The sequence below is a fragment of the Chelmon rostratus genome, chromosome 16, assembly GCF_017976325.1.
Source record: "Chelmon rostratus isolate fCheRos1 chromosome 16, fCheRos1.pri, whole genome shotgun sequence".
NCBI classification, from domain to species: domain Eukaryota; kingdom Metazoa; phylum Chordata; class Actinopteri; order Chaetodontiformes; family Chaetodontidae; genus Chelmon; species Chelmon rostratus.
In genome coordinates, this window is record NC_055673.1 from 16,090,365 (window position 1) to 16,118,263 (window position 27,899).

Consider the following 27,899-nt stretch of genomic DNA (forward strand, 5'->3'; position numbering starts at 1 on the left):
GATTGTTAGAAAGTGGTCAATAATTTCAAAAAGACACAGCTATGACTCAACCATCTACATAATGTGCGTAGCCTTATGGCCTTTACGCACGCACACTGACCAGCCTTTGTCTGCGTCGCTGTATGAAGTGAGTACCATTATACAGCCATTTAATGAAGGAGATTTTCACTTGTAATAACATGATGTTACAGCATATTGTACTGCAGTGTTGCACATAATAAACACGGAAATAAACATACTTCTGCGCCTGCAGCTGCATACATACTCTGTGTTATACTTGTCCGTCCGTACTCTGCCCAAAGCAGCGCATTCTGCAAAGTGCTTTAGAAAAGCATGAGAGTCGACGCATTTCAAGTAATTTCGTTTATGCATGCAAATATTTATAGAAGACGGCCAGTTGCAGCCTCCCCTTTACATATCTCCATACAAATTGCAATTAGAAATAGAGTAAATCGCGTGTAACGTCAAGGTTTTAGGTGATTATTCCAAAAAACTCAAATTCCGACATGTTTACAATATGCAAAGAGAGAGAACAGCTCTCGGCTTGGCGGTGTGTGCGTGTTTTCACATAGGAGGTAGACGCGGCTGGAGGCCAAGGTCAAGTTGAAAGTTGCTGTCTAGCCATCCAGCCAGTGGGGCTATTCAGGCTTTGAAGGAACCGTCTGAGCTCTTGAAAAGAGCGGAAGAGGGGTGAGAATTCCTGTCCCAATGAAAGCTATTGGAGGACATTAACTTTTACTATCATTTTGTTTTCTCTGCCGTTTATTCTCAAGAACTAGTCTTTACCCGTTTCACTTGGGTGGTGCGTACTTTTGTACCACAAGGTTGGAAATATAAAAGGAATGTTGATGCTGTTGTTTTTTTATGTGCAGATCTTTTGGAGGTGTTTTTTTGCAGGTACGTGTGAAAATGATGTTGATCCCAGAACAGAGCGGACGGAATAGAGGTGTCGTGTGCGTGCATGTGTGTGTGCGCGCGTGTGCGTTTCTATGTGTGTCTGGCCTACTGGTTTGTGTTTACGACCAGTGACTCTCCGTCTATGTGTTGGAGGAAATGGACCTGGTGGAGCTTTCACTGGTTTTCTTACCAGACTCTGAAAATCCAGCATGAGTTTTGGGCCTAACTGAGTTTAGCAATTGCACTGGTGTGTTATTTGCTGTCGGAGGACAAAAAATCAACCAAACAGAAGCTGCCACTCAAGTGCGTAAAACACTAATGCAGACGTCTGCTTTCAAGCTTATAGACGTATGATATTTATTTAATTATTTTAGAAAAAGGCTTCTTGGGTCTCATCTGCTTCCTTTGGTTAATCAAAAACTGAACTTACACGTAGTAGATCCCAACATAACATCAACTTAAATAATATTGCAAATCATTTTGAATTACACAGAGATTTTTTGAAAACAGCCTGAATACATGCTATATCCCAAACTAGACGATATCAAAGCCCCAAATGATTAGCTGTTAGCGTTGATCTATTCTATGCGCAGTTTTATACGCGAAAATTTGGGGTTTTGTGTTGGAGGTCTTCTGGCACTGGGAAGAAAAAAAAAAACATACTGTGGGGGAAAAGTGCCGATCAGAGCGAAAAATGATGGACTAAGGTTGTTTTACTTTACAACAACCAAGACTGAAAGGCGGTGTGTGTTGTAGCAACAAAATATGTACTTTATGTTTTGTCTCTGGGGGAGGTGCATCATTTCTGTTGAATATAATGGAACTACGTGGGACTGCATTATTTTTGTTGTTTTTGTTATTGAAAGTTATTGTATAGGGGTAATATCTCAACTTAAATCCAAATGAGAGGAAAAGTACAAGATTTACTATCATCTTGTGTGTTTGATTAAAAGCTACTTCAAAGAATAGCCAACTAATACACGGACTTTTGAAATAACACGCGCTTATACCGCTTATTGGAGTTACTAATTATAGCAGGTGAGTGTTAATCGTGCAGAAATGCAAGATTAGAAAACACAAACAGGCTACCGTTTGGCTTTTGAGTTCAAAACGCGAGCCATCTTCTTTCTTGCATTTGAATTGCAAACATTGTGTCCGTTTGTTGAAGGCATTAAAGAATTTTCCATGCGCCATTCCTCAATTTTACAATTATTCAAATCGAGCGTGATTATACGCAATTTTTTTCATAAACTAAATTTAAGCATTCGCTTTGCCGTCACAATTTGGTGAGATATACCGGCTAAAATATAATGTGCTTCAAAGCATGATCGAAGTAGCCTGGATGTGTCTTGACGTTATCACACATACAGAAAAAATGTAATGAAATCATTCAGCAACAACATGCAGCAACAGCTGTGAGTCATGGAGTAACTGTACAAGGCCTAGCCTGTTGCGCGCTGCCCTGTGGCGTTTTCTTCAATGTAGGCAAATCCAGCTTCAAAATAAACACAAACGCGTTAATCATTAACCATTCTTACGCCGTGGTTGTCAAGTTATATTGTACATCATCTATCAGTATGACAGCAATGTCAGGTCCTTTTTTAAAACATGCTCCTGCGACCTGTTTTCACGCAGTGCGAACGTTTTATCCACGATTAGGACATTATTTTCCTTCTCCAGTCCTGCAGTCACAACAGGGCTGCACCCTCGCCAAGGTGGCCGCCGGCGCGCACATGTGGTCAGTCCAGACATGAGACACCCCAAAGTACAATGAACGAACGAACACACACACACACACACACACACACACACACACACACACACACACACACACACACACACACGCACACACACACACACACACACACACGAGCACACATTGTCCCGCTGAATAGACGCACATCTGACTGTGGAGTTAAGTTCCTGCTTCGTCACAAAGAGAAGCGCTTATTCATTGTTGATTTGGCACTGAATTCTCATTCAGTTGTCCGAGGGAAATGTATGGGAGATAGCAGTGATCAGACTCGATACATTTCTAAGTGAAATAACTAAATGACAGTGAATTTAAACGTTTCCGTATTTCCCTATGGACCACCTTCCTGGTCTATCTGAAGGATCCCAGGAGGTTCCTAGGACTCTGGGGGCTTGGCAGCACAGCCTGGAAGCTTTTCTCTTAGGTCATTATCAAGGTTCAACCCCCTGTTTGTACTGGCATCCAAATTACGCAGCGCCCGAGAGAAAGAGTGCATTTGTTCCACGGCCTCAACGCCTGAAGCCTGCATGAGCAAAGTTGGGGAAAGGCCATATAAAGTTATGCTCAGCAATAAATTTCTATCTTTAATAGCATAAATTGTGTTATAAAACGCGCTGCAAAGACGAACTACACGCAGTCAAATGTCAGACGTGTCTGTGACACGTGTTTAAAGTAGACGGCTGTCAAAAAGTTGTCAAAACATAACAACCAATATGTTTCTGTGGTCAAAGCAGTGAACCACAGGGCGGTCACACGCTTGACTTTTCCATATTTTCTGGACGGTCGCCTGCGGTGTGATTATGAAGGATTGCGTAAAAATAACAAGACAAACTGACCCACTTCATTCTCGGACCCACACACAGGAAGCCACCTAAAGGTCTACGGTTAACTGGGAAATTTCACTCCCAAGGTGTTCCTAATGTGCGCTCGTGACTGACACGCCAGCGCTACGTTTCAGCCTGTTTCTGTTTCTCCAGCAGAAGTCTTAAATGTTGCGTTAACAGCCTGCTAAAGCTATAGCCCATGAGCTGCATGTGAAATCATTTATTGGCATGAAGGAATCTCCAAACGTAAAGGTCTGCAGTTTGTTTCATTGAAAGTTTAGCCGGTACTCAGTTACACATCTGTTGTATTTCAGTGCAACTGGATGAATGTAGACTATGATGGAGGGGAAAATAGTGACTTATTTTTAAATGTCATCATGTGTGTCTGAATGTGTGTCCGTGTGCCATTCTGAGGCCTGCTCCTTTACAGATAACCAGAGAAAGGGAGGAAATGCATAATTCAAATAGGCCTAGTTTTATCATTTATTGTCAGGGGAAAGCGCACTTCAACTATTGTATTATTATTATTATTATTATTATTATTATTATTATTATTATTATTATATCCTTTGCAGTTCATCATTTCCTTTATCGTCATCAGGATACAATGTGATCTAATCTGCCATTTCGGCCTTTTATTATTTGCATCCAGCACAGAGGGCCGATATGAAAGAACATGTTTCTGGGTGCAGCTTCAGGAGACTTGCGCACCACAAATATAGGGTACAAATAAGCTACAACAAAAAGAAACTTAATGTAGCCCAAGTGATGCACGACTTTATGCGCCAAATAGCCCAGTGCACTTTTAAACACCTCCACCTGTTGTGTCTTTATTGGAAAAAAAAAAAAAAAAGATGCGTGTACAGTGAACGCATGCATATGAAGAGTTTAATATAGCGTCGTTGTTTTAACGTCTTAGCGAGAACCAGTAGAAACTAAACGAAAATAGTGACCTAAGTTAATTAGCAGCAGTTCAGCCTTTGATGACCACCGGTTATAAAAACATACAAATGAAAAGCAATTTAAACAGTTGACCTGGAAACGTTTTTTATAATTGGATGTCTAAGATTTTGAAGGCAGAATATAACAAAATCTATTTTTTAAGAGTTACCTCAATTTTGAGTGATTTGTTTAATTTAGTTACTTACAAAAGCATTGTTCAAATCCTGGAAATGTAGCCTATTATTATTATAAGTTCCTAATAAATATGCCTGTGTTTTATGATTGATCGCTTAATTTCAATAAAATGTTGTTTATTAAACTATGTCTGCACATTTATTGATTTATTCCGAATGTAGCTGACTAAGGAGCCACACAGTGCCGTGTTCAATATGCAAACTTCTCTCTTCTTTTTCACCTCAGTTATCTCTATTTCCCGTATGCTATTTAAATGACTTAAATATTGTATCTTATCGGTGAATATGAAAGATTGAAACGCTATGATTCATTGCAGCCGTCTGTCGGGGCTATCTGTAACACTCTGTCAATCATATGTAAATCAGTCGGAAGCCAGTCTGAATGCTGTGTTGCACCCACACGACATCAGCACCTGAACGCATCGCAAAACGCCTGCCATTGGAGAGTTGCTCTAAAAATGCGCACAAACAATCTGCCTCTGGCCGAACTTGAAATATTATCAGCTAAAAAAACGAGACATAAAGAAAACAGTAGGACGTGCACTTGATGACAGAAACACTCTCTGAAAATAAAATCCCATTTGCAAGCAGAAAGACTTGTAAATATCACCTCTCTCAAAGATGCCAGGGACGCAGCGACCAGCCTAAAGAATTACATGCACTCTTGTGAAACGTCAGGGCTTTGCACCTGGTGTGTTGCCTTGCTGCTGCTGAATTGGTGGTAAGCCATACCCCATGATGTTTTCCCCTTTAATGGGGTAATACAGGCCTGATCTCAGTGGCTTGCTAAGCCCTTGGTGTAATAGGGTGTGCAGGATGGAGCGGGGAAGAGCGATAAAAGCGGGTCTTACAGCGCAGAGATTTCCAGCTGTATAGTCATCAGGACATGTTTCGCTCCAAGGTCAGCGAGTTAACTCTCTGGTAGCTGCGTCATCCCGTTTCAAGGCCAAGTTGAAGTAACGCAGACGGGAGGGGCCACGATAATGAAGGAGAGGCTAGATGTTATTTTCTTCCAGGTTCTGGCTCCTAGTGTGAAACGCGGTGCGCCTCAGCCAGCGGCGCACCGACCGTCCACCAAACCCATTCATGCGCCATTCTATCACACACTCAAACACTATTTGTGCCAAAAGCAAATATTCTGACAGGTCTGCGCTGCCAGGGCCGCGGATTGGATTACATGCGTACTGCGCAGGCTCCATGGTCAAGTTCAAGTTGGGCTGGCTAGTAAAACTGAGGGGCGCATTCTGCAGTGTCTGCCGCGGGGGGCGCTCCCCCTCTTTGATCTCCCCCTGCAAAACTAGACACTGAAGCAGAGCCCCTGCGCTTAAGTGTTCTGCACTTCTGCCACCAAGAATGCGCAGGATGTGGACCAAGTGTGAGTTTTCACAATAACTGTTGTGCACATTGTCATCCCTTCATGTAAATAAGGAGGGGGGGCACAATCAGCACTCTCCAAACCCATCCGCTGTCCTTCACTATCTAAAACACACACAATATAAGTGACACTACTGTAAACCCACAAGGTCACTCATCTGTTGCGCAAAAGCCTTTCTAAGTGTTATCTCTGGATGATCACAAGATCCTATCTGCCCTGGCCAAGACCTATTGCATAACTCCTGGTAAGTAACAAAACAATGGGACCTTTGCCATCTTTGGACGCCTCACTAAAAGACTATATGGTAACCCATCTTTATGATTTTGAAAGTAAACCAGTCACGTCTCTAAAAACAAAGGAGCTATTGAATCAGCAGGCTCGAATGTGATCTCGCCTGAATCAAATAACCTACATAACTGCACTAAATATTCAAAATCGATACGACAGAAAATGCACAAGATTAACTGTTTATCAGATCATGTGTACGTTAGTTTAATTAAACCGCTGCAGGGAATATAAATCACCAGCCCCTTCAGCTCCACACTAGCTCTTTCCTCTGTGCCACAAAGTCCGGAATGAAAGATATTCAATTTCCCTTTTCCCGTCTGACTCAAGACTATATTTATAGTTCGACTAAGAAGTTCCCTCAGCGTTTCATTCCGTTTCCCATTAGTTTATGGTTCCTTATTAAGGATTTTCAGACTGATCTTGAGTTTGGGGCTTTTGGTTGAGTCTCCAAAAACTCCAAAATGCCACGGGAATTTACGTCTCTAGAACACATTAATTAATTAATGCATATTGACACGACAGACAGAGAGACAGACAGATAGACTAAGATCACATTTATGTCTGTTTTTGCAAACTCTTAAAAGCAGCAAGATCAAGTCGTCAGCGAGGAGGAAGAAAGAGAGGTGTGTGTGTGTGTGTGTGTGTGTGTGTGGGGGGGGGGGGGGGGGGGGGGGGGGGGTACTTTTTTCCTTTGCTGGCCAGATGAAAGACTCGAGGGAGAAAGCCAAAGGAATTTCCCTCGCTGGGGGGGGGGGGGGGGGGGGCGCTGGGACCTTTTCCCTCATTCGGACAGGCGAGGGCGCACAAGGACAGCGGAGGCTGCTGGAGCTCCACAGCCCTCTCCTCTCTGATGAGACCACATGACTCCACCTCTCCACATCATGGCCGTCAGTGTATGCCACCATGGCCTTCAGCTGCAGATCTCAAATCTGGTCAAAAATCAGACAAGAGGCTGTTTTCTAGAGGCATCAGGTAAGCTCAGGTCCTTGTGATGCAATGGCATTTCCCCGACAGCTTGAAACTCAGCTTGATATTATTTTAATGTTATTAAGCATATGTTAAGTCATATGTTAAGGTAGGTTATCAGGTGGAGGTCTTTAAAATATGACCACATCACCACAGTACATTGATAGTGATAGCGCAATAAACATCTTTCTTTCTCTCTCTCAGCAATGGTCCCCACATATACTTTGTTTTATTTATGAAGCACAACGATAACATTTACAGTCATTTAGGCTTAAAGAAGTGAATATTTGTTAAATGGCACTTGGCCACGTGCGTGCTCATTAGGGAATTGTTGGGTCTCTGTAGATAAATAGTTTGGTCTGTACCTGCTGTATATGGAAAGTGTCCTGAGACAACTTCGGTTGTAATTTGGCACTATATAAATAAAAACTGAAATTTAGTTTAATTTAATTTAATATCTTTCATTGGTTGCTGGCTGGAAGTTGGAGCAAATACTGAGTCAACTTGATCACAGCCTGAGGAGACATTAACCTCAGAAACCATTCAGTGGACATTGTGTGCACTGCATCCTTCACAGTTAAACATCGAGGATATAATGAGACTAAATGTGTTACAACGGTGTTAAATCCGCATTAGGCCTGCGAACCCAGAAAGAGTTTACCTCAAGCACAAAGGAAGTTAATGTGTGGTGAGCTCATCATGCCTGCCTCTGATAGAAATACACTGTACACATTTTTTTCACTGTGTGTGTGTGTGTGTGTGTTAAAAAAATGCCCCCATCACTGCTCTTCGTTGAGGCATTGTCACAGCAGCACACCGTGATGTTATATTTTCCCTGTTTTAAATGCGTGTGGGTGAATGAGACAATGACTCACTTCTGACTTCTTCTATTCTTTTAAGTTAAAGCCCGCACATACATTTGTTGTAGTAATAACAGGCTACACAGCTCGTTTAAGAGGCACGAATAGTAAATTCTTCGAGTCCTTGCTGTTGACTTTAAGGACTTCATGTCAAATGGTGTCTTATCTAAACTCTGACCGCACAACTTGACCCCTGAGGACTTTACTTGACTCCACTTTAGGTGGAGTGGAGGTGGTGAGAGAATGGGGAGAATGGAGATGGAGGATGAGGGCGAGGGGTGTACACTAAAGTGAAGCAAATAAGGTAAGTGTCTTTTATCACTACAACTCTGCACTAGTAGCTACAAATCAGATTAATAAAATAAGATTCATATAAAATTGTTATTGTTTTTTTTTATTTCTTAGATAGATAGATAGATAGATAGATAGATAGATAGATAGATAGATAGATAGATAGATAGATAGATAGATAGATAGATAGATAGATAGATAGATAGTGTTTGTTATAGTGGCTTGTTGTGCCCCCTGACGCCCCCCACCTCCCCCTCGACGCTGACATTTCTCCGTCTGTTTACCCATATCCAATCAATGCGTGTCGTCATCAGGGGGGGGACCGTCATGACGATGGGCCTATTAAGAATGACAGCTCTGGAGAACGAGAGAGAGAGAGAGAGGGTAAATGGTGATCCCTCCCAGAGCTCCCTCTGCGCACTCTGGAGCGCTCTTCTCTCAGGGTCAGACCGGATTGCATCCCCTCTTTTTTCAGAAGCCTCTCCTTCTCCGCGGGACTCAGCCCCCCCACCCACCTCCACCATCACCACCACTACACACACGCACACACCCCTCCAACCTGAAAATCATCGCCTTGGTTTTTGACGGCTCGCACTCTCCCGCGAAGTCGAGGTTTTTAAGTCGTGGGAGATGGAAAGCAGAGAGGAGATGGTGATGCTGGCGGAGGGAGGTCAGCATGGCAAGAGCGGCTCTAAATTGACGGAAGCCATCGGGAGCCCCGTGCGAGAACCGCAGGGGAAGCCGGGCCACAGGAGCTGTCTGAGTCCCGGCGCTGCGCCCTACTCCAGGGACAGGACGGAGGTGGTGATAGAGGAGAGCACACGGAGGAATATGTGCGCCGATATGCGACCAGTTGGCACGTCTTCCTCCGGAGAGAGGCACCGGACTGATCATCACCACAAAGACGGCAGCAGCTCAGACACCGAGTCGGACTTCTACGAGGAAATTGATGTCAGCTGCACGCCTGAAAGCATGGACTACCCAACAGCTAAAGGTAGGTTTGGTAGCTGCATGCCACTGCGGCTTTTCTCTGACTGCATGGCTGTGCGGATGAAGTTGATTGAATGCCAACGTGGATTATGCCAATCAGACATGTCAATATACACCTGGACTTCAAGCAAAAAATAATAATAATAATAATAAAATGCGTAATTATGTGCAATGAAATCGAAATTTTAAATGTCTCCAGTGTAATGGAATTAAGCGCCAATAACAGCAAAATAGAAGTGCAGGCGGTGCTGCACAGCTGTTCTGTCAAATGACCAGTGTGGCTGGAGACACGCTGAGGTGACACCCACAATCTAACCAGGCATTTTCCCCTCTCAGTTTGACAATGAGTCACTCGTGCTGCAAGTCAGCCGAGAGCCTATACATTTACTGCATGAGGAAGAATGCAGGATTTTATGTAAACCACAAGCAAAAACGTGCAGGGAAGGCCACTAACATGGGGTGTCCATCCGGCGTCGTCTGAGGCGCAAACTCTCAAGACTGTCAGCTGCAAATGTGTTCCATTCTTTACCGAAATTAGATGTAAACATTAACAAACATATATTAATCATTTGTAGTTGCTGTTTGCTTCGAGGCAAAAGGATGGCAAGGAGACAAACGAATGGCAACACTGCAACCTCACGTTTCATCACTCTAGTCACCTAAATATGGTAAAGCAAATCAGAATAACCTGGAAAATAATAGTGATAAAATTATTAGCAGGTGGTTGTTAAAGCTGCACAAAAGAAGACCTGAGCTGTCTATGAGGAAGGCCCTAAACAATAAAAGTGAAACAGAGCAGTAAAAATATTGAAATTAGTCAACTAGTTCTCAAATGCCACCTCTCGGAAAATACTGAACATAAAAGGAATGAAAGAAATAAAACGTGTCAATGTGTTTTTCCTCCATTTAAATGATTCTACTGCGTGATGTTTTAAACTGCATGCTAATCATGTCTGATTAATCATTCTGCACACTGATTCAGGTCGAAATGGGGATTCTCCGGGTCATCCCAGTGAGGCCGGCGCTGACCCGGGTACGACTGTACCGGGTCAAGGCTCTCTGTCCTATTCTGCGGATCAGATTCGCCGGTACCGGACAGCGTTCACCCGGGAGCAGATCGCACGGCTGGAGAAGGAGTTTTACCGGGAGAACTACGTGTCCAGGCCGCGGAGATGCGAACTTGCGGCCGCCTTAAATCTACCTGAGACCACAATCAAGGTGAGAGATTCTGTCTCAAACGAGCAAAGCTGAAGCAGGCCGGCAGCCGCCAGCCGCCAGCCGCCAGCCGCCAGCCGCGAGCGCAGGCTCATGTTTTGTGGGCACATCCTGTTTAAATAACTGATTCTGAAAGGTTATTACATAAAATACAGAAAATATAGAAGAAAAACACCACATAAAGACCAAGAATAGCTTCAGACTAAACGTAGAGAGTGGACAAACTAGCCGTTTAGGGACAGAGGCCTAGATTTTATTTTTTATTATTATTTTCATTTTTTTCAGCTGGTACAAGAACAACAGCAGAACAAAATCAAGCAAATGTAAAAAGTCGCTGTAACTCAAATTGAAACTGGTGCGTAAAAGCGGAACTGCTGTCTGAGCCACATGTCTGCTTTTGTTATTGTGGTTTGTCTTTTAACCAGTGGGGGATGCGGTTAATATTTGACTCGGTGTGTCTCTGTCCCAGGTGTGGTTTCAGAACCGCAGGATGAAAGACAAGCGCCAGCGTCTGGCCATGACTTGGCCTCACCCCGCCGACCCGGCCTTCTACACCTACATGATGAGCCACGCGGCGGCCACGGGGAACCTGCCCTACCCCTTCCCGTCCCACCTGCCGCTACCTTACTACTCCCACCTGGGTGTGGGAGCTGGCTCGGCTCCGGCCGCCACCCCTTTCTCCAACCCCCTGCGCTCCCTCGACAGTTTCCGGATGCTGTCTCACCCCTACCAGAGGCCCGAGCTCCTGTGCGCCTTCAGACACCCGTCCCTGTACCCGGGTCCGACCCACGGCCTCGGTCCCGGAGGAAGTCCGTGCTCCTGCCTGGCCTGCCACTCCAGTCAATCCAACGGTATCTCAGCCAGGCCCCCCGCATCGGACTTCGCTTGCTCCCCAACTAGCAGGACTGACGCTTTTGTCACTTTCACGCCTTCAATTCTCAGCAAATCCTCATCTGTGACATTAGACCAGAGGGAAGAAGTGCCTCTGACCAGATAAAACCAAACCAAGCCAACCCTCGTTCTATATAAACCTTTACCATAAGCTTTTCACCTAACATATTATATGATCAGGACTGAAACCGCATGAAGAGGTAGCCTGTAAGCAGTGAAAGCTATCTTAAACTTTGGGGCCAAGATAATTAGCCAGACCTTCAGCTTTGTGACGCACAACGGATCTTCCCATTACTGAAAAATAATAATCCCATTGCAGAGCCAGGACCGCGGGCTGAAATATGACAGCACGGGCGCAAAAGCAGATTTGATTTTTAGAAGATGAATTTGACGTGTGAGAGAGGGAGGGGATCCAGAGAAACGTTTAAATCTCCGTGATGGATGGCGCTAAGGTTTTTTTTTTTTTTTTATCATTTCTTGTCGTCTCTTTACGCGTCCAAATCGACCTACATGTATTGTTAGTTAGGCGAGAATGATACTTTCCATCTCTCTTTTTTAACAAGGGGATTTGTTAACAGACTGCGGCCGTCTCATTATAACGCAGCTCTCCACACCGGGGCCCTCCACGGCGGCCCGGGCCGAAATGTGCAGATGCTAGGAAAATTAGCAAGTGATGTATATGTACGACCCGGTGAATTTTGAGTGTTGAATTAATGATAATACCAGGAAGGGATCGTTACTGCCAAAAGGTAACAAGGCGCCAGGGGAACGGATTACTACAGCCCGCACGGTTTGACGAGGGGAGGGGAGGGAGAAGGACCAGGAAGAGGATGGAGAAAGATAGAGGGAGGACAATCACAATGGGAAAAAAGCGAACATTTTTAAAGGCCATCAAACGCTCTTTCACTTCGCTCCCTTTACGATATGAGAGCCACTTCTCCAATCTGATGAAAACGTGATTAATATCCGCCTACGGGCCCCTCTTCAAATATGTTTTCTCGCTTTGCACTGCTACAGTGGCGCCAGATTAGTGGGATTTCGTGGAGAAAGTGGACTAACAAGTGACTGATTATGTTGTTTTTGTTCGTTTTTGTTTTATTTTATTTCATTGGCTGGGTTGTCCTCAAAGTCTAATTTGCAATAAACACTGTAAAGAATCAATGGAGCAACGGAGTGTGTGTCTTCTGAACACCTTTATGATGTTATTTAAATTTCCAGCAGCCCGAACGCGGGTGTAAGAAAATGAGAATTCATCCATTACCCAAATGTTACAGAATAAAATCAGATTCAAACAAGTTTTCCTCCCTTCAGGTTATTTTTATTTCGCTTGCAGCCTGTTAAGGATTATCTACGCTCACAATTGGTGTCTCACCCCCTCACCACCCTCCTCCAATAATAACGCTAATTTTGTTCTCAAGTGGTCGGTGTCAAAAACGCCAGCGCGCCCCCATATCTCCTGATGGGACGGCTAGATTGACCGTGACAGTTAAGTGGTCCCCGGGCTCCGCTAACGGCCCTCATATTTTCTCTCCGACCGCTTAATAGACACGACAGAATTAGTTGTCTGGAGATATTGGAAATGCAAAGAGATCGATGATTTCAGAGAGGCCCACCACCAATCAGCGGGATCTTAATTGGCCGCATTTGAGCGGGGCTGCGCAAATTAAGTCTTTTTTTGAGCGTGATGGGATTTTGGCGAGGTGCTGCGGCCAGCTGCGAGACGCACAAATCACATTTTAAAAGGAGTCTTTCACATCGTAGATGGGAGAGATTAGAAGTTTTGCAGTAATGTGCGCAGAGATGGCATTTAGCGCGGGCCTTTCCTGGCAAACTGCGTCACTGTTGCCAAACTAACAAGCAAGGTTGCATTTTTTCAAAGGTATCCCACTCACTTTTTTAGTTGGGACACTATCCTGCAGCTTTAACACTAACGAATAATTAGCAGAGCACATTATTCAAATTATTCTGCGCCATTATTTCCAAGCTGCCTCCTCCATGAGCACGATGTCCGCGCCGAAACTAAACCAGACCCAACACGGTCCCTAGATTTTCATCCTCTGACGCTTTCTGTGCAAAAAAGGTTCGACCAAATCAGACACCGCACAAACACACACCGCACCGATGAGCCCTCCCTCTCCCCCTGCTCCCCTCCCACACTCGGGTTTGATTGATGGCCTTATTAACTGGAGTTCTTGTAAGTGTGACCGAGCTGATTAAAATGCATATGTTTGGAATAATACACCGTTTAAGCCGCCCGGGTCGGGGAGAAACCACAAGGCAGATTTATGTAAACTATCAGCCGGTGTCTTTAAGCCTGATGGGGACACGGGTCACGCAGGGAAATGGTTTTGGCTCGTGCATAATAAAATCGTACTATAAAATAAGGACGAACGGAATCAGGGTAGCTGAATATTCAAGAGGCGCAGTCGCTCCAAAATTCTGGTTTCATAGCGGGTTATTTTTAACAGCCTGGAAAGCTTGGAGCTGATTTTCATTTGGTTACACAGGAGCGGCAGCACTATACGGTCATCTTCTAAAAGCCGCGTCACACTGTGCCAGAATGACACACTAAAGTGAGGCAAATTACAACCACATTTACCCAGCCACGCATATGGATCTCCATCTCTCTCCACTGCACAGACTGTGCGGCTGCATCCTCAGCGGCCTAATCTTGCGTCAACATGCCATTTAATCGCTGAAAGATTGCGTATGACTGAGTTTCAAGATATGATGGGCTCATAGATAGCGCACAAAACACCAATTACGCCAGCCTTACAAGATCCTATTTGTGCGAATTGGCTCAGGGCTCCCCAGCTCCCACAACTAGCACAAAGCATTTTGATAGGGGCGGTGCAGTGCAGCTGTCCACCGGCAGCAAATTCAAAAACGCACCAAATGGATCTGTGGCTGCCGCTGCTGCCGCTGTTGAAATTGGATTACATCCTAATTTACAGGCCCTTGTCGTAACGCAAGGGGCTGGCGGAGGCGTGGACGGACCAATCACACAGTAATGATGATGAATGGGAGATTAATGCGCATACAAGCAAGACAATTTAAGCCTTCATCTGTTTAAATAGGCTTCCAATATCATTTGGAAACGGGGGTCACGTTAAATCAATCGGGGGACGCGTGAAAGTCGTTTTCGGCGGCGTCTTTATCAGCCTTATTTACGGCGCACCGGAGACAGCTATATGCAGCTGGAAAATGGGCTGCTGCGTGCTTGTGTGACATGGAGCCAGAAAAACACAGCAGGGTGTATTCAGGATACAAAAAGGCGCTCTCAAATGCTCGGATTTTAGTTGTTGGAATCTAAAATGTTTCTCAGGGGTTTTTGCGCTCATGCAGGGATAAAATTCTCCCTCCTGGCCTGAAAATGAGCATCTTTGATCCAAATACTCTCTCGCTGCTGGGTTCTGTGTACCATGACACCGCTCACAGTAGAAAGTAAACGCAAGCAACTTCACAATTATGTGCGTATTTGTGTCAAAAACAAAAGCAAATCTGGTTTGTGGCGGGGTTACTTGTAGGCCACTGAGAGGCCTAATTTATCCTGCTTTACCAAACTACAAGCAGAGCAGGTACAAGCCCACACAACGTGTCTGAAACCCCACTTTTCGCTTCATAATTATATTTTCTATCAGTTCAAAGTGGTTAATTGTCACCGTTTGTGAACAAAACCATTTACATCGTTCATAGATGTCCACTCGTGTCAACTTCAGACTACAGCAACATAAATTATGCCACCTCATGGGCGGAATTTCACCTCACTTCAGTATATTTATGTGAGATTTCAAACATAAAGGAAAAAGGAGAGAATATGAAGTAAATAGACGCTTACACGGGCAGATGGTGTTGGACTGAACATTGTTGGCGGTTACTTGACATGTTCCGACGGTGACACGTCTGTCATCGTGACTTACATTGAGACAAGCAACCCGAGCGGACTAACCGGCTGCCTTTTATGGACCTTCTGTGCAGGTAAGACGTTGGAAAAAACCATGCAGGTGCAACGAGGACGCTAAAAGAATAAATATTAAAAAACAACAACACTAAACTCGACATTTAACATTAAAACAAATATTTACAGAAACACAAATTCACATAAACGATGCAGTGACAAACGGCAATCAGTATAATAAGACAAATCGATGCTGTGTATGCACTTCACTCCCCTCTCTATTAAAATGGTTTGCTCCTGGAGCTTTTAAGCAGGTGTGTGGCGTCCAACTCGTTTGCTGCCCGGAACAGGTATGTGCAACCATTTGCATGTCCTTTTCTAAAAGATCAGCGTTTTTCGCAGATTTGTACGTTTTAAATTCAGTTCTCAAATCCTCAAACAGTAAAACACGAATGTGGTCAGCGTTCAATAGAAACTGAAAATCAATATATCCTTTGTGCATACGATAACGCAGGCTTGGGAATTAAACCAAAGGGCTATCAGTTATCAGTCTAAGGTAATAAGTCTCCACAGTCTCCATTAGGCATTTATAGATCAATACAGCTCCACAACGCGTATTGCATAGAATCATAGTTTATTCCATATTGAAGTGTTACGATTTCTCTCTCAAGATGGAGAAATTCAGTTTTACAAATACCTGAAGTTATGAACCTGCTGTTTCTGGACCCAGGAGGCCCGTTTAGTCCAGGTCCTGCAGCACCACCTCAGACTACTGTCCTTTGTCAACTTTAAGACGAGCATGTGATGAATAATTGCAGCTCTCAGAATTAATTTTGAAGGTGGAGTGTTTGAGGTTGAAGTCAGATTTCTGTTGTGTATTGAACATAATTATATTCTGAAATACCCTTCGGATGGCAACAGTTTATTTTGCATTCAAGTGAACCCAGATGCCCATGTTTAATGTAAATGTTACGTATATCTGTTTCAACTCTAAAATGTGTGCAATGACCTGTTAATAGGATGCATTTTTTTTGGTTGCTGTAACTAATTCAGGACAATGTTTCATGGTTCAGACTGAAATGATGCACCTTGACCCCTCACACAAATTTCTAATATTTTAAGGATTTAAAAAGAGCTGATTCCAGCTTCCCAAACTCCCTTTATCCCCCCTCGGCCTTTGAGCTGAAATATAGCTTTAAGTGACAAATTCCCAATTGTGGTCTTGTGTTTTCAACTGAACAAAGATGTCAGTGTTCTGCAGGCAACAAAAGGTGTTGCACCAAGAAAACACAGAATACTGAGTACAGGGATATTTCTTATGCAAGTTATCAGTACGGGCATATATCCCTTTCTATTGCTAACAGAAGACAAGTAACAGAAAATTGTGACTATATTGTACAAAACAGTTTGATAATTCATCATGTTGAAATGAAAGGGCATGAACAGGGTTGGCTAGAGTGTCAGCTGTTGTAAAACAGCCTTTGGGGTGGCTGGTGGTGGACCAGAACCGTCTCCTTGGGGATTCTAATTTGGTGTTGATCCCTCCTCATTTTTATCCTCTTTGCCATCATTAGAGTTCTCAGATTTGGAGCCATTTCAGACTGTGATAGAGGATACAAGGATACGATTATTGATTTTAAAAACCAAAGAAGGATCAGACTGCTTCAGCTACAACAGAGAGCACAATTTCAAAGGATTTCAGTGTGTTTTTCATTTGCATTTTGGTTCATTCTCAGTTATATGGAAAACCAGTGGTTGTTAAGGATGACCAAAGCTCTGCATTCTTGTGCTTTTGCACTTGTTAACAGAAAAAATGATTTTATTTCAGGCAGGGTCCAAGTAATTGCAATCTTCCAAAATGTTTAGAAGATGAAGATTAGCTGGCATGACGGAGTGGAACCCAGGCGAGCACGATAAGCCAGACATGAAGAAAAACAACCATGGCAATGTACAGTAGCACAGAGCATGCAGGTGTTTACTAGCATGTTCTATGGATTATGACCCTTAAGTGAAATGATGATTTACGGATTGGGTGTGTAAGCCAGCACAGTACATTTTCTTCTGTTTTTTGTTTGTTTTTTTTATATCGGCCATTGTCATATTTCACTCTGCAGGAACTCTGTGAAGTGGCCCCAATCCAGGTGGAAGCATTTCCTCTGCTGTGATTCATGGAGCAGGAAATGTCAAGAACATTTGACACTCATGTTGCTTGTTACTGTAATCATTCACACTGAAATACACAGGTGAGGAAACTGCATTACTCAGATTTCTGGACATAAAAGGACAAACTTACCAACTTTGATAGTGGAGAAAAGATAGTAAGAGTTTGGTAATTTGCCGTTACTTGCCAGGCACAAAACAGGAAGCCAAGGGACAGTGTGCAACAACAGTGGCATGCAGTTGTGATTTGACCACTTGCAGCAAAAGATTGAATCAGTGTATTTTGCAGACATTCAGTTTACAGCAGTCATAAATACAGCTTGGTATTCTGAGCCATTCATGAATGATCTTTATCAAACCAAAAGCCTTTGAACTAGAGTGAACAATAAATTGATATAGGTATAATGACCAAAAAAGAGGACAGGGAAAGCAGGAAATACAGTTTTCTTTGAACTGGTTCCAAGACAATGAAACTGTCCCGCCATGAAGCAAACGCACGCTGTAAGTAACTCATACAATGTAGCTGTATTTCATTACATTCATTTAGCAGATGCTTATGGTGATCAACTTCCACCGTTGATCATGTTAATTTCCTAGCTATAGTGCAGCTCCTGTTTTCTCTCCTCCCTCCACTGCAAGTCTCTACATCCTCATTACTTGTACTGATGCACAAATCCATAAGGAGCCTCCTGTCAGAGTCCTCTCAAGGTCCCGCTCCTTTATTAGCCCTCCATTGCAGTGATAGCGGTAGAAATCTGTTCACTGCAGATCAATGCAGCAAGAATTTTAGTTCGCCAGCCAGCGATTGTGAAAGAGCGACTGCAGATAGTTAAGACGTTAGGACACGTGTGTGTTTCTGTGTGTGTGCGCCCACTTGGCCACCAATCTGGAGAGAAGTGTCATTACTTCATGCTGAACAGCCAATATATGACATGATGCTGTATCGTATACACACTGTGTGTACACACGCACGAGCACATGCATTCTTCTTTTTTTGTAGGTTGTTCCCACCACTGCACAGAAAGAAATAACCGCAGGCTCATTTTAGTAATACAGGGGGAGGCTGTACTCCTCTGCTCCTCTGATGTACAATTGTCACTTAAAGTCCAAGTAATAGCCACATAATGGCCAAGTGACACTTTATTGATAGTACTGGGAGGAGCTCAGCCACCAAGGTCTCCCAAAAGTCTTACTCAGCGTTGTGATGATGATCAACTTATTAAATTTCATTTGGTTGTTCAGCTGCTTTCCCCATGAGATCTTTTTTTGTTTTGTGCTCACGGAGCACACCACATCGTTCGATATTGTTTAAAATGATTTAATAAGCACTTTGTTTTACGACGGAGTGATATTATTTTACGACTCTCTCGGCAGCCAATGGCTTTGCAGATCAGTCCAATTCTCTCCACACCTCATTTTATTTTACAGCACGCTGGCCGCTTTACTGCTCAGCAACGGCGGTGGCTGAAGGCGACAGGAAAACTTGTGCCCCTTCTTTCCCAGAGAATCATCAAACAGACTCCAGAGCGGAGTGCAAGAAAAAGCATGTTCCCAGAGCCACACAGAACTTGCATCACTCAAAATGCAGCATGTTGGATTTTGCAGTGAGATTGGAGTTTATTTGACATTGTCTGCCATGATCAGCTCAGAGGTTTGATGGTAATTTGATGTCTGTGCGGGCCATTGGTGATGTGGATGCGCAGTCAGAGTGTGTCACTACTGTATCCCTGCCTGTTGGTGTGTGTGCTTGTGACAGAGCACCCCACTGCAGCAGTGATGTATCCTCATTATGCCTCCATCCCATGACCGTCACACCCAGCCTAGTGGTCCTCTCCTGGGGGATCGAGGTGTCTGGGCTTCCCCTTCTCTCCGCTCCTCCATCTCCCAACCCCCTGCCCTTCTGACTCCAGTCCCCCCATCCCCCAACCTGCACTCAGGGTGAAGTGCTGAGTCGTCCTGCTGACCTCTAACTGCTGCTGACCAATGGCTGCGGTTTGGTGATGTTAACTGAAGATGAAAAGCTCATTTCAAAAGCACTGCAGGCTGAACTGAGGGTCATGTATTGTGACCTCATAAGACCTCATCAGAAATTCTGATGGTAAACCTCAGTGCAGCGATTGGCATCAGCTTGGTAACTGTGGCACAATGGACCTGTAAACCTTTGGATTTCTGTGCATGTTGACATGATGTGCACAGAGATATAGTAAGAGCAATCCTCCTTTTCCCAAAACCAAAAACAGGCATTGATGAGACCGTGTGTTTATCTGATGTAAGATGCAATTGTTAGCATGTCTGTCCAACTATCTTACTATCTTAGCTAACAGTAACTGTTCCTTTCAAGACTGAGGAGCACATCATTAAGTTACCATGTTAGTTTGTCACGTGAACGCGTGTAAAACAAAAAGCTCTGTGGAAGTATTTGCAGAATACGATGTGATAATACTAATAATTCCTTTCTTCCTTATTGTACTTGGGATTAAGTAGCTCTGGAGTGCAATACAGGAAAAAGGCTGTGTGCTTGTTTCCATGTCTTCTACCTGGATTATCAACTGGTGAAGATGACTTTTTGAGCACCAGGCTTTCAGTGAACTCCAATGTAAACCAGTCCATGACAATGTTAGACGCTCAGAGCAAGGTGGCACAGTATAGAGGGCTAAAGATTCTGTGTAAGGATGAAAACAGGACTTTGACCCAGAGGGCCGGGGGTTCATGTCCCATTTGAAACCAAAAGTCAACCTTGGCTAAACTCACCCATGCAAGTTAACTTACATCCTGTCGGAAAACATACTAATTTTAAGCCAAACCATGAAATTTAATTAAACCGAACCGACAGTTTTGGTGCCTAAAACTGTCCAAACTGCAACTGTTTCACAACTTTAACCATGTGTTAAAAAGTTTAGAAAGGCTTTTGAGCAGCCGTCTCACGCAGACACGAAATGGTACCTTGTGGGTCTAAAACATCGGCAGTATTTAACAAACTGGGAATGAGAACAGGTTGCACCCCCTTCACAAGTAACTGCGTTTTTGAGAAATGAGAGGACTGTTTTGTGTATCTCTGTCTAAATTCAAGGAGCCATGGTTTCAAAATTTACAAAGAAGTGTGTGGTAGAAGTGCTCCCGTTGACATTGTCAGCTATATACATTTAAAAAAAAAAAAAAAAAAAAAAACATTGTCAGCTGTATTTATATGCACTGTGAGTGAACCTAAAGCTTGACAGGCATTGGAGGAGTAACTAGGAGCCGGGGCTTAGCAAATGGTCAAGTCCCAATGGAGGAGCTCATACTAAAGTGGTGCATTTTGGTGCAAGTGCCAACCAAGCAGGAGCAGAGTGATGTGTGTGTGTGTGTGTGTGTGCGCGCGCGCGAGTGAGAGGCAAGATATTTGCTTGTTTGGGAGGTAAGGTTACACCATGGGAAAGGCTGCTGAAGAGATAGTGGTACCAGATAGTGTAGGCATCAGAAGAGAGTCTAAGAGCCTGCGCTTAGTGCCTTAATGGATGATTTGAAAGAACACTCATACTTTGTGAGTACGAGCAGACCTTTCCAAAACTATAAAACTGTTGTGACTGACAAGGTAGAGGTGGGATCAGCAGTATGTGTTTGTATGTGTGTGTATTCGGTGTTTAAAGTAACACTTCAAATGAACTTGCCAGGATTATTTTACAAAGGATGACTCAACAGAAACACATTTATCTGCAGGATTAAAGGTAGGTTGAAGAGAGTATACAAGTACATGTAAGGCTGCAGGATTCAGGTTTAAATGATAATCCTGATTCTTCCCTAGATGCATGATTATTGATCTTGATGATATGATGTACATTATGATCATATTATTATATATATATTATATATATTACTGCACCTGTTTTCTTAGAGTCCATATCATCTAGAGTCCATATCATCTTATTGTCTTTTTTTAATAACAGCAGATAAACCTGAAGCGCCAGATGGTTTGTTTCACAGAATCATCTGGGAAGTTGTCCATGGAAACTGTTTGAAAAAGGGGAGGCATTTTAAAAAATACAGTACTTGGCAGGGGATTGGAAGAACCATCTGTCTGTCATTGTCAATCATTGGTTAATTTGAACCAATCAGATCACAACCCATAAACCAGAATAACTGTTGGCATTGTACATTTCAACAAACCAGAGAAATGTTTAAACTTTGTTTCATTATGTTCTTTACATTCAAACTTTATGTTTTTTTACATTTCAGTTTTAAATCTTATGTTGCGACAATGCTGTGGTTGACGCATGGTTAGATTTAGGAACAAAAACTGCTTGGTTAGCTGCCACAAACATGGCTGGAAAACATCCTGATCTCTCGTAAAGAATTCTCAGTTTTGTGGTCACAAACAAGCCTTGAACGCTAGTCGGCTGCTTGGCAGACATCTGCACAACCAGCTCTGTCCTGTTCTTTATTGTAAATATATATGAATACAGTCTGAAAATACTGTAAGTATGTTGTTTCCCACCCCCTTATTATGCTTAAGACCAAGATCTTCACATCAATACAAGAAAAATACTGTGTCTTTATGTCCATGTTCTCTACATGTATTATCAGCTGGAGAGGATGACAGCTTTTTGTCTGGGACCTGTTTGCTCTAGTCTTCGAATGCATGTAGCCATCTGTTCTCATTCCCAGGTCAACAAACAGTAGGAAGGAGCAGTAAAACGGCATTCTTATGAGGTCATGTTCTGTTTGATACCAAAAGTCAATTTTGACTTATTTTATCTCAAGTACATAATTTAACTTAACATACTTAAGATACGTCACATACATGACATCACATACCTAACATATTTTACCAACATGATGTACATAAACTTACTAATTTTAACCCAAACCGTGATCTTACCTAAATCTAATTAAATACCCTGTGTACTCAACGAACTGTCACGCCACCACCTCCCCTTCTATCAAAAAAATGTATTAGAAATCTGAACTACATCACTTTGATACCTGTTGTAGAAATGTTGATTTGATATATATGACATATATGTACAAATTTCACATATCTGAGAAAATTCAATGCCAACATTTCAGTCTGCTGAGTGACCTGCTCAACAAATCATATTATGTAGTAGAACAGTGAAACTCTCGCCAAAGCCACTTGGGAGAAGAGTTAAGACCCTTCAGTTTCATTCTTTGCTATTCTTTAACCTCTTTAGCTTTATGCATCACACAGACTGTTGTCTGCCTGATGGGCATTCTCATTGGCTTGCATTGGGTCATCTCATCAGTTTTTGGATTAACTAGCCAAACTGTAACCTAAAAAGTTGTTTATTAACCAATAATTGCATTAACAGTAATTGTATCTTGCATCAATACATTCTCAGTTTTACAAGGCAGGCTTATCAATTTCCATATACATGGGTTTTATTAGGTTTATTTTCATCTCCCAGGCCACAGACCAAATATACTACCGTCTTCACTTCCTTTCCGTCCCCAGGGGGTAGGATCATGGTAAATTTCATCCAATATTTTCATGTCACACGATATGGGGGCGCATTATGACATTCTATTGTCAGCATGACTATATAGCACTAATTAAGAGTAGCAACCTACATTATTTGCACAAAACTAACATAACCCCCATAGTGGAAAACTTGTGAACGAGTACGGCCCCAGACAATCACTGCACTCCATGAAGCGTGCACTTGCATCCTACAAAACCCACGTCATCCCTGTGAAATGCAGAGCTTTCAGAGAGTCCCAGGTCTTGACGTCTGATCAATGGGTTATTCTAACCCAAACATTTCCCAACCAATTGTGCAAAGTTCTCTGAGGGACTTTTAAGTGCTCCCTGTTATTGATATTCAGTTGAAATGATTAGCAGGTGATGATAGTTTTGTGTAAAGTTGCAAAAAGAGATGTTGAACTTAACAAGACCAAAACCTTAATTGAGAAATAGCCGATGACTTTTTCACGACTGCACAATAAATTGCACAGCATTTAATTCATAGTACAGTGAAGATTAAATATAATTGTTAAAATTTTATGACTGAATTCTGTAAAATTGTCTTATTTTAATTTCCAAAAATTGCTCTAATTACTCGTACAATAACTGATGGATACAGTAGTTATATTTAAGCTCATACCCTGTTCAGGGAATCTTTTACATTTGTTCTGTGAAGCCACTGTGACTTGGGTCTCCCCCTGGCGAACAGGAAGTGATGTGTTTTGTTGCTGGCAGAGGCCGCAGTGGTTTGCATGGAATCAATCAAAGAGCTGCTTAGTTGGCATGTTGCAACAATAGAAAGCAGGACTGAAAGTGCAGGAAAAAGAGTGGATTTACAGTTAACCCTCTGGAAAGTGCAGAGATGAGTGGAGCTGATGCTGAGCTCAACACCAAAGATGGCAGCAAAATTAAATAAAAGCAATCTCAGATTACCTCAAGAAAAGGTCCTCACAGTGTGTGTGAAGGCATGATTTTTTTTCACTTAAACAGCATGCACAGTTTAATTATTCCATCTGTATTATTACACTAATCTATGGACACTCACATGTGTACTGGTGTAATGGAGTCACATTCTGATGCAAACTTCTCTTTAAAGCAGATCTACATGAAAGCAGTCGGTGAGTGGACATGGATGAATGGCGAGCCGGTTTAATAAGACAGACAGACTGACGCTGACAGACCTGTGGCGTCTTCAGGTTGTGACTCACAAACCAGGAACCCAGATTAAGGGGGGAGAGGGCGTAAGGAGGGAGTCCTGTTTTGGTCATCTGAGGGGGAGGAGGGGAGGTAGGGAAAGAGAGGAGGGAAGAGCTGAAGAAGCGGAGGCTATAGGGGATCCTTGTTTTATAGATCTGTGTTTGTCCACTGCTTAGGAAGGAATACATGAGTAAAATATCAAAAACCAGGAAAAAAGGAAAATAAAATAAAAGGAAGCACTGGAGGAGAGCGCCTGTGGGAGCAAGGGCTAGAGATTAAGAGGAAGATGGAGCTAAGGAAGGAGGATACGGTTTATGGTGATGCTCTGTTTGTGACGGCTGTCTGCTGGATGAAAACAGGGCCTCTTTAACTCCTCGCGGGTTAATGGAACTTTTATGAGTTTGTCCTGCAATCATGTAACCCCTGGTGTCTCCTTTCCTCTCTGTTTCCCTCCGTCCTTCTCTCTCTGTCTTTTCTTTTTCCCCTATCGCAGGGCAGATCAGAGGTGAGCCGCTCCTGTGTTCCTGTAAACACTGCTCTCTCTCTGCTCTGGGTTTATGAGGACAGGAACAGTTAGGAGGAGGTCGAAGACGGCGGGTGACTCACTGGTCTGGCTTAGTTTACATTAGGTAAAGACTTGTTTAGCCAGTGGTTAGTGTAGTCAGGTGGAGAGTATGAACAGCGGCACTATAATGGCTGCACAGGGGTCTTTTTTTTTTGTGCAGCCATTGCATTTACAAGTGTGAGAAATAATTGGTCCCAAGTTCCAGAGAGTGGCAATGGGTGTTTAATTAAAAATAAAAAGTAGTAGCTCGTTTGGTTTATTGCAACAACCACATTTTGCAACCCCAGACACCAAGACTTCTCTGACACCGCTCGTCCAAACCCCACAGCTAAAAACCCTCCCACCACTTGGATAAAAGCAGCTTGATGTCTTACAACACAAGGTGCCTTAAGTGTAAGGGAGGTGGGGGTGTCTGTAGGTGTGGTGGATTGATGGAGATTGGCGCGGGAAGGCGATGGGAACCCGACCAGGTTCTCCCCATCATAAAGCATGGCTGAGGGATGAGCGGCTGCGGGCCAGACGCAACTTTTAATGCCCTGCCATGACTCACGCTGACTGTCAGTAATGAGTTTTATTCACTTCCATCATTTGAGTGTCGATTGCGATCATGGTGCTATCTGAGAGGCATGATTGACGGAATGGAGTCAGGTGTGTGAATGGGAGAGTGGTATAAAGGAGGACAGAGAGGAGCTGGACACTGATGCTGATATGGACGTGCCTTTGGTGGCAAAAGTATGCAGCAGTCAGCTACTGATGAGTTTAGAGCAGAGATAGAAAATACACACATAGTGATTCAAGGCCCATTCCACCGAGCAGAAAACCAATCCACAAGACCGAGTTTGTTATCATCTCCCTAACATTCTTCTCTTAGTTTTATTTCTCGTGCTTCATTTCCACTTCCACGCTTCGAATCACAAAACACCAAAATGGGGAGTCCAGAGCAAAAGTCGGCCATTTGTTTTCCCCAGTACCTTTAGGTGTACCAGCTCCTTTAAGCACCGGGTCAAACACAGGCAGTTTATAGATGATAATCAAAATTGATTCCAGTAATAGAGTGAGTGTGGAGCAATGGTAGGAGGAGAGGGGGACCTCCTTACTGCGTCTGGAGGTTCACGGGATCAATGAGCTTCACAGGATCAAGAATGGATGGTTCCTTGTGTGTCGGCTTAGTGGCGGTGACATGGCCCGAGAGATTTCACCGCCTCAGCTCTACATCTCTCTCATCATCTCTCTATTTCTACCCTCTTTTCTCATTTCCCAATAATCTGTTTTCATTTTCACACTGTAACGAGCATATATGTGAAAGAGCATGCATTAACAGTGCCTGTGTGCTTGTGTGCGTGTGCAGGGCAGATGCTGAGGTGACTTGAGATGAAACAAGCCTTATTTTTCACCCACTCAAGGGTATTGATTTGGAGGCAATAAGGCGGTAATCTGCTGGGCAGTTACATTAGAAAGACATGACATATACACACCTCTTTTTTATAGGCCGAGGACATTAGTAATAAATTACAGAGGATGCACACAAACACACATGCGCACACACACACACACACCAAACTGCAGATACCTCCTTTTTAAACTGTGGAATAATTAAAACAGGAGGAAATGTAGCCTTATGAGACGTTTATTCTTTTAGGAATAGTACAGAAAAGGCACAACACAGAGGTGTGGAGGCCTTTCAGAATAGCTGAGGGCGACTGTTGGACTGTTGGGCAGGGAGGTAAAGATCCGTCACAATCGGTCATGCTTACCTGTGACAGTTACAGAGCTTTTTCTATTCTAATAAAACTTGTCCTCACTATATTTACCTGCTTAGCACAGTCCAGTGCTCTGGGGCCACTGTGACCTGCCTCCCCCTTCCTGTGTGAGTGTGTGTGTGCATGGTTTGTAGAGACATAATGGTGACTTAGCACCTGGACACGTCAACGATATGTATATTCAGCGATGTTGATACAGCATCTGAATTGGCAGTGAATGCAAATTTATTTGCGGCCCAGAGTGTAGGGAGATGCAGGGATGCAGGGATGCAGAGTGTGTGTGTGTGTGTGACCGGACTTGCGGTGCACAGCATGAGAGCGAGCAAGATGAAGATTCAGCTGTGTGGGTGAGAGTGTCGGATTAGAGATGACAGCCAGAAGCGAGGAATCCCATCATTCCACATCCAGGGAGCGCTCCGTTCAGCCAGTGACATGGCCCTCTGGGGTGTGGCAGGAGGTGGGGGTGCCAGTTACGCCATGTCAGGGGGTCTTATGACCTGATGGATGTGACGTTACGGGACGCAGGGAACACCCTGAATATTGCCTCTCACACACACTGTCATCCACGAACAGCGACAGGCTCACTCCCATCAGTACTGCAGGACACACAGCTCTTACAGTGGTCTAATTCTCTCACAGTGGACTCATGGACTGTCTATTCACCTGTGTTCCAGGACATAGACAGACCTGCACAGATGAGCACGCACACTCTGCAGGATCCCATATGACCGTGCTGAGCAGCCCTCCACAGCTATCATTGAACTGCAAAGCCCCAAAGTTGCACATTCTTTTAATAGAGTGGCATAATAACTATCCATCAACTCAGCCAGCCAACCGTATCTCTCCCTCCTGACTCCCACAGCCAATCGCCGACCCCAATATTTGAGAGCCAATTTGTCACAGTCAGCAGCGTCCCTCCCATTTCGTCCTCTCCCTGAAGTGAGTGTTATTGTCATCCCACGTCTCTGAGGATGGTTTTATCATTCCTGCTTAGTACAGCACTGGGACATGTGACATGCACGCACGCACACACACACACACTCATGGCCATCTTTCCCACACCGACCATTCTGCAAGCTTGTGATACCTTTTTTAAATTAATTTTGCTCCCTGTTTCTCTCCATATCCTCACACACATACAGACAGCGATGGCTGTATGTGTGTGTGCGCGTGCTGTTTCCCTCCACTCTGCTCTGAACGAACCAATTATGGGTGTTTATGTAGCTTTAATGCGTGTAAGCGTCAGGAGAGAAACATTGCACCGCTCACCACCGAATCAATGAGGCCTTGCATGCTACACCACCCCTCACTCCTCTCCTCTGACTCGTCCTCTATCGCACCATCCTTTCCTCCTCAGCCCCCTCTAGTTTTC

General features: G+C 43.7%; 1 protein-coding gene across 2 annotated transcripts; it reads left to right on the forward strand.

Annotated features, from left to right (window-relative positions):
- The first annotated feature begins 9,020 nt into the window (after nucleotides 1-9,020).
- evx1 (even-skipped homeobox 1) lies at nucleotides 9,021-11,592 on the forward strand. Of its 2 annotated transcripts, none has more exons than XM_041955991.1 (3): nucleotides 9,021-9,384; nucleotides 10,363-10,598; nucleotides 11,065-11,592. In XM_041955991.1, the coding sequence occupies exons 1-3, from the start codon at nucleotides 9,021-9,023 to the stop codon at nucleotides 11,590-11,592; spliced, it is 1,128 nt and encodes a 375-aa protein (XP_041811925.1). The 2 variants fall into 2 exon arrangements, with proteins under 2 accessions (XP_041811925.1, XP_041811926.1); XM_041955992.1 differs by having other exon boundaries at nucleotides 10,435-10,598.
- The last annotated feature ends 16,307 nt before the right edge of the window (nucleotides 11,593-27,899 follow it).

Coding starts and splice junctions, on each gene's coding strand:
- evx1 (XM_041955991.1), top strand. CDS start 9,021: ATGGAAAGCAGAGAGGAGATGGTGATGCTGGCGGAGGGAGGTCAGCAT. Junction 9,385..10,362: donor GGACTACCCAACAGCTAAAG/GTAGGTTTGGTA, acceptor ACACTGATTCAG/GTCGAAATGGGGATTCTCCG. Junction 10,599..11,064: donor TACCTGAGACCACAATCAAG/GTGAGAGATTCT, acceptor TCTCTGTCCCAG/GTGTGGTTTCAGAACCGCAG.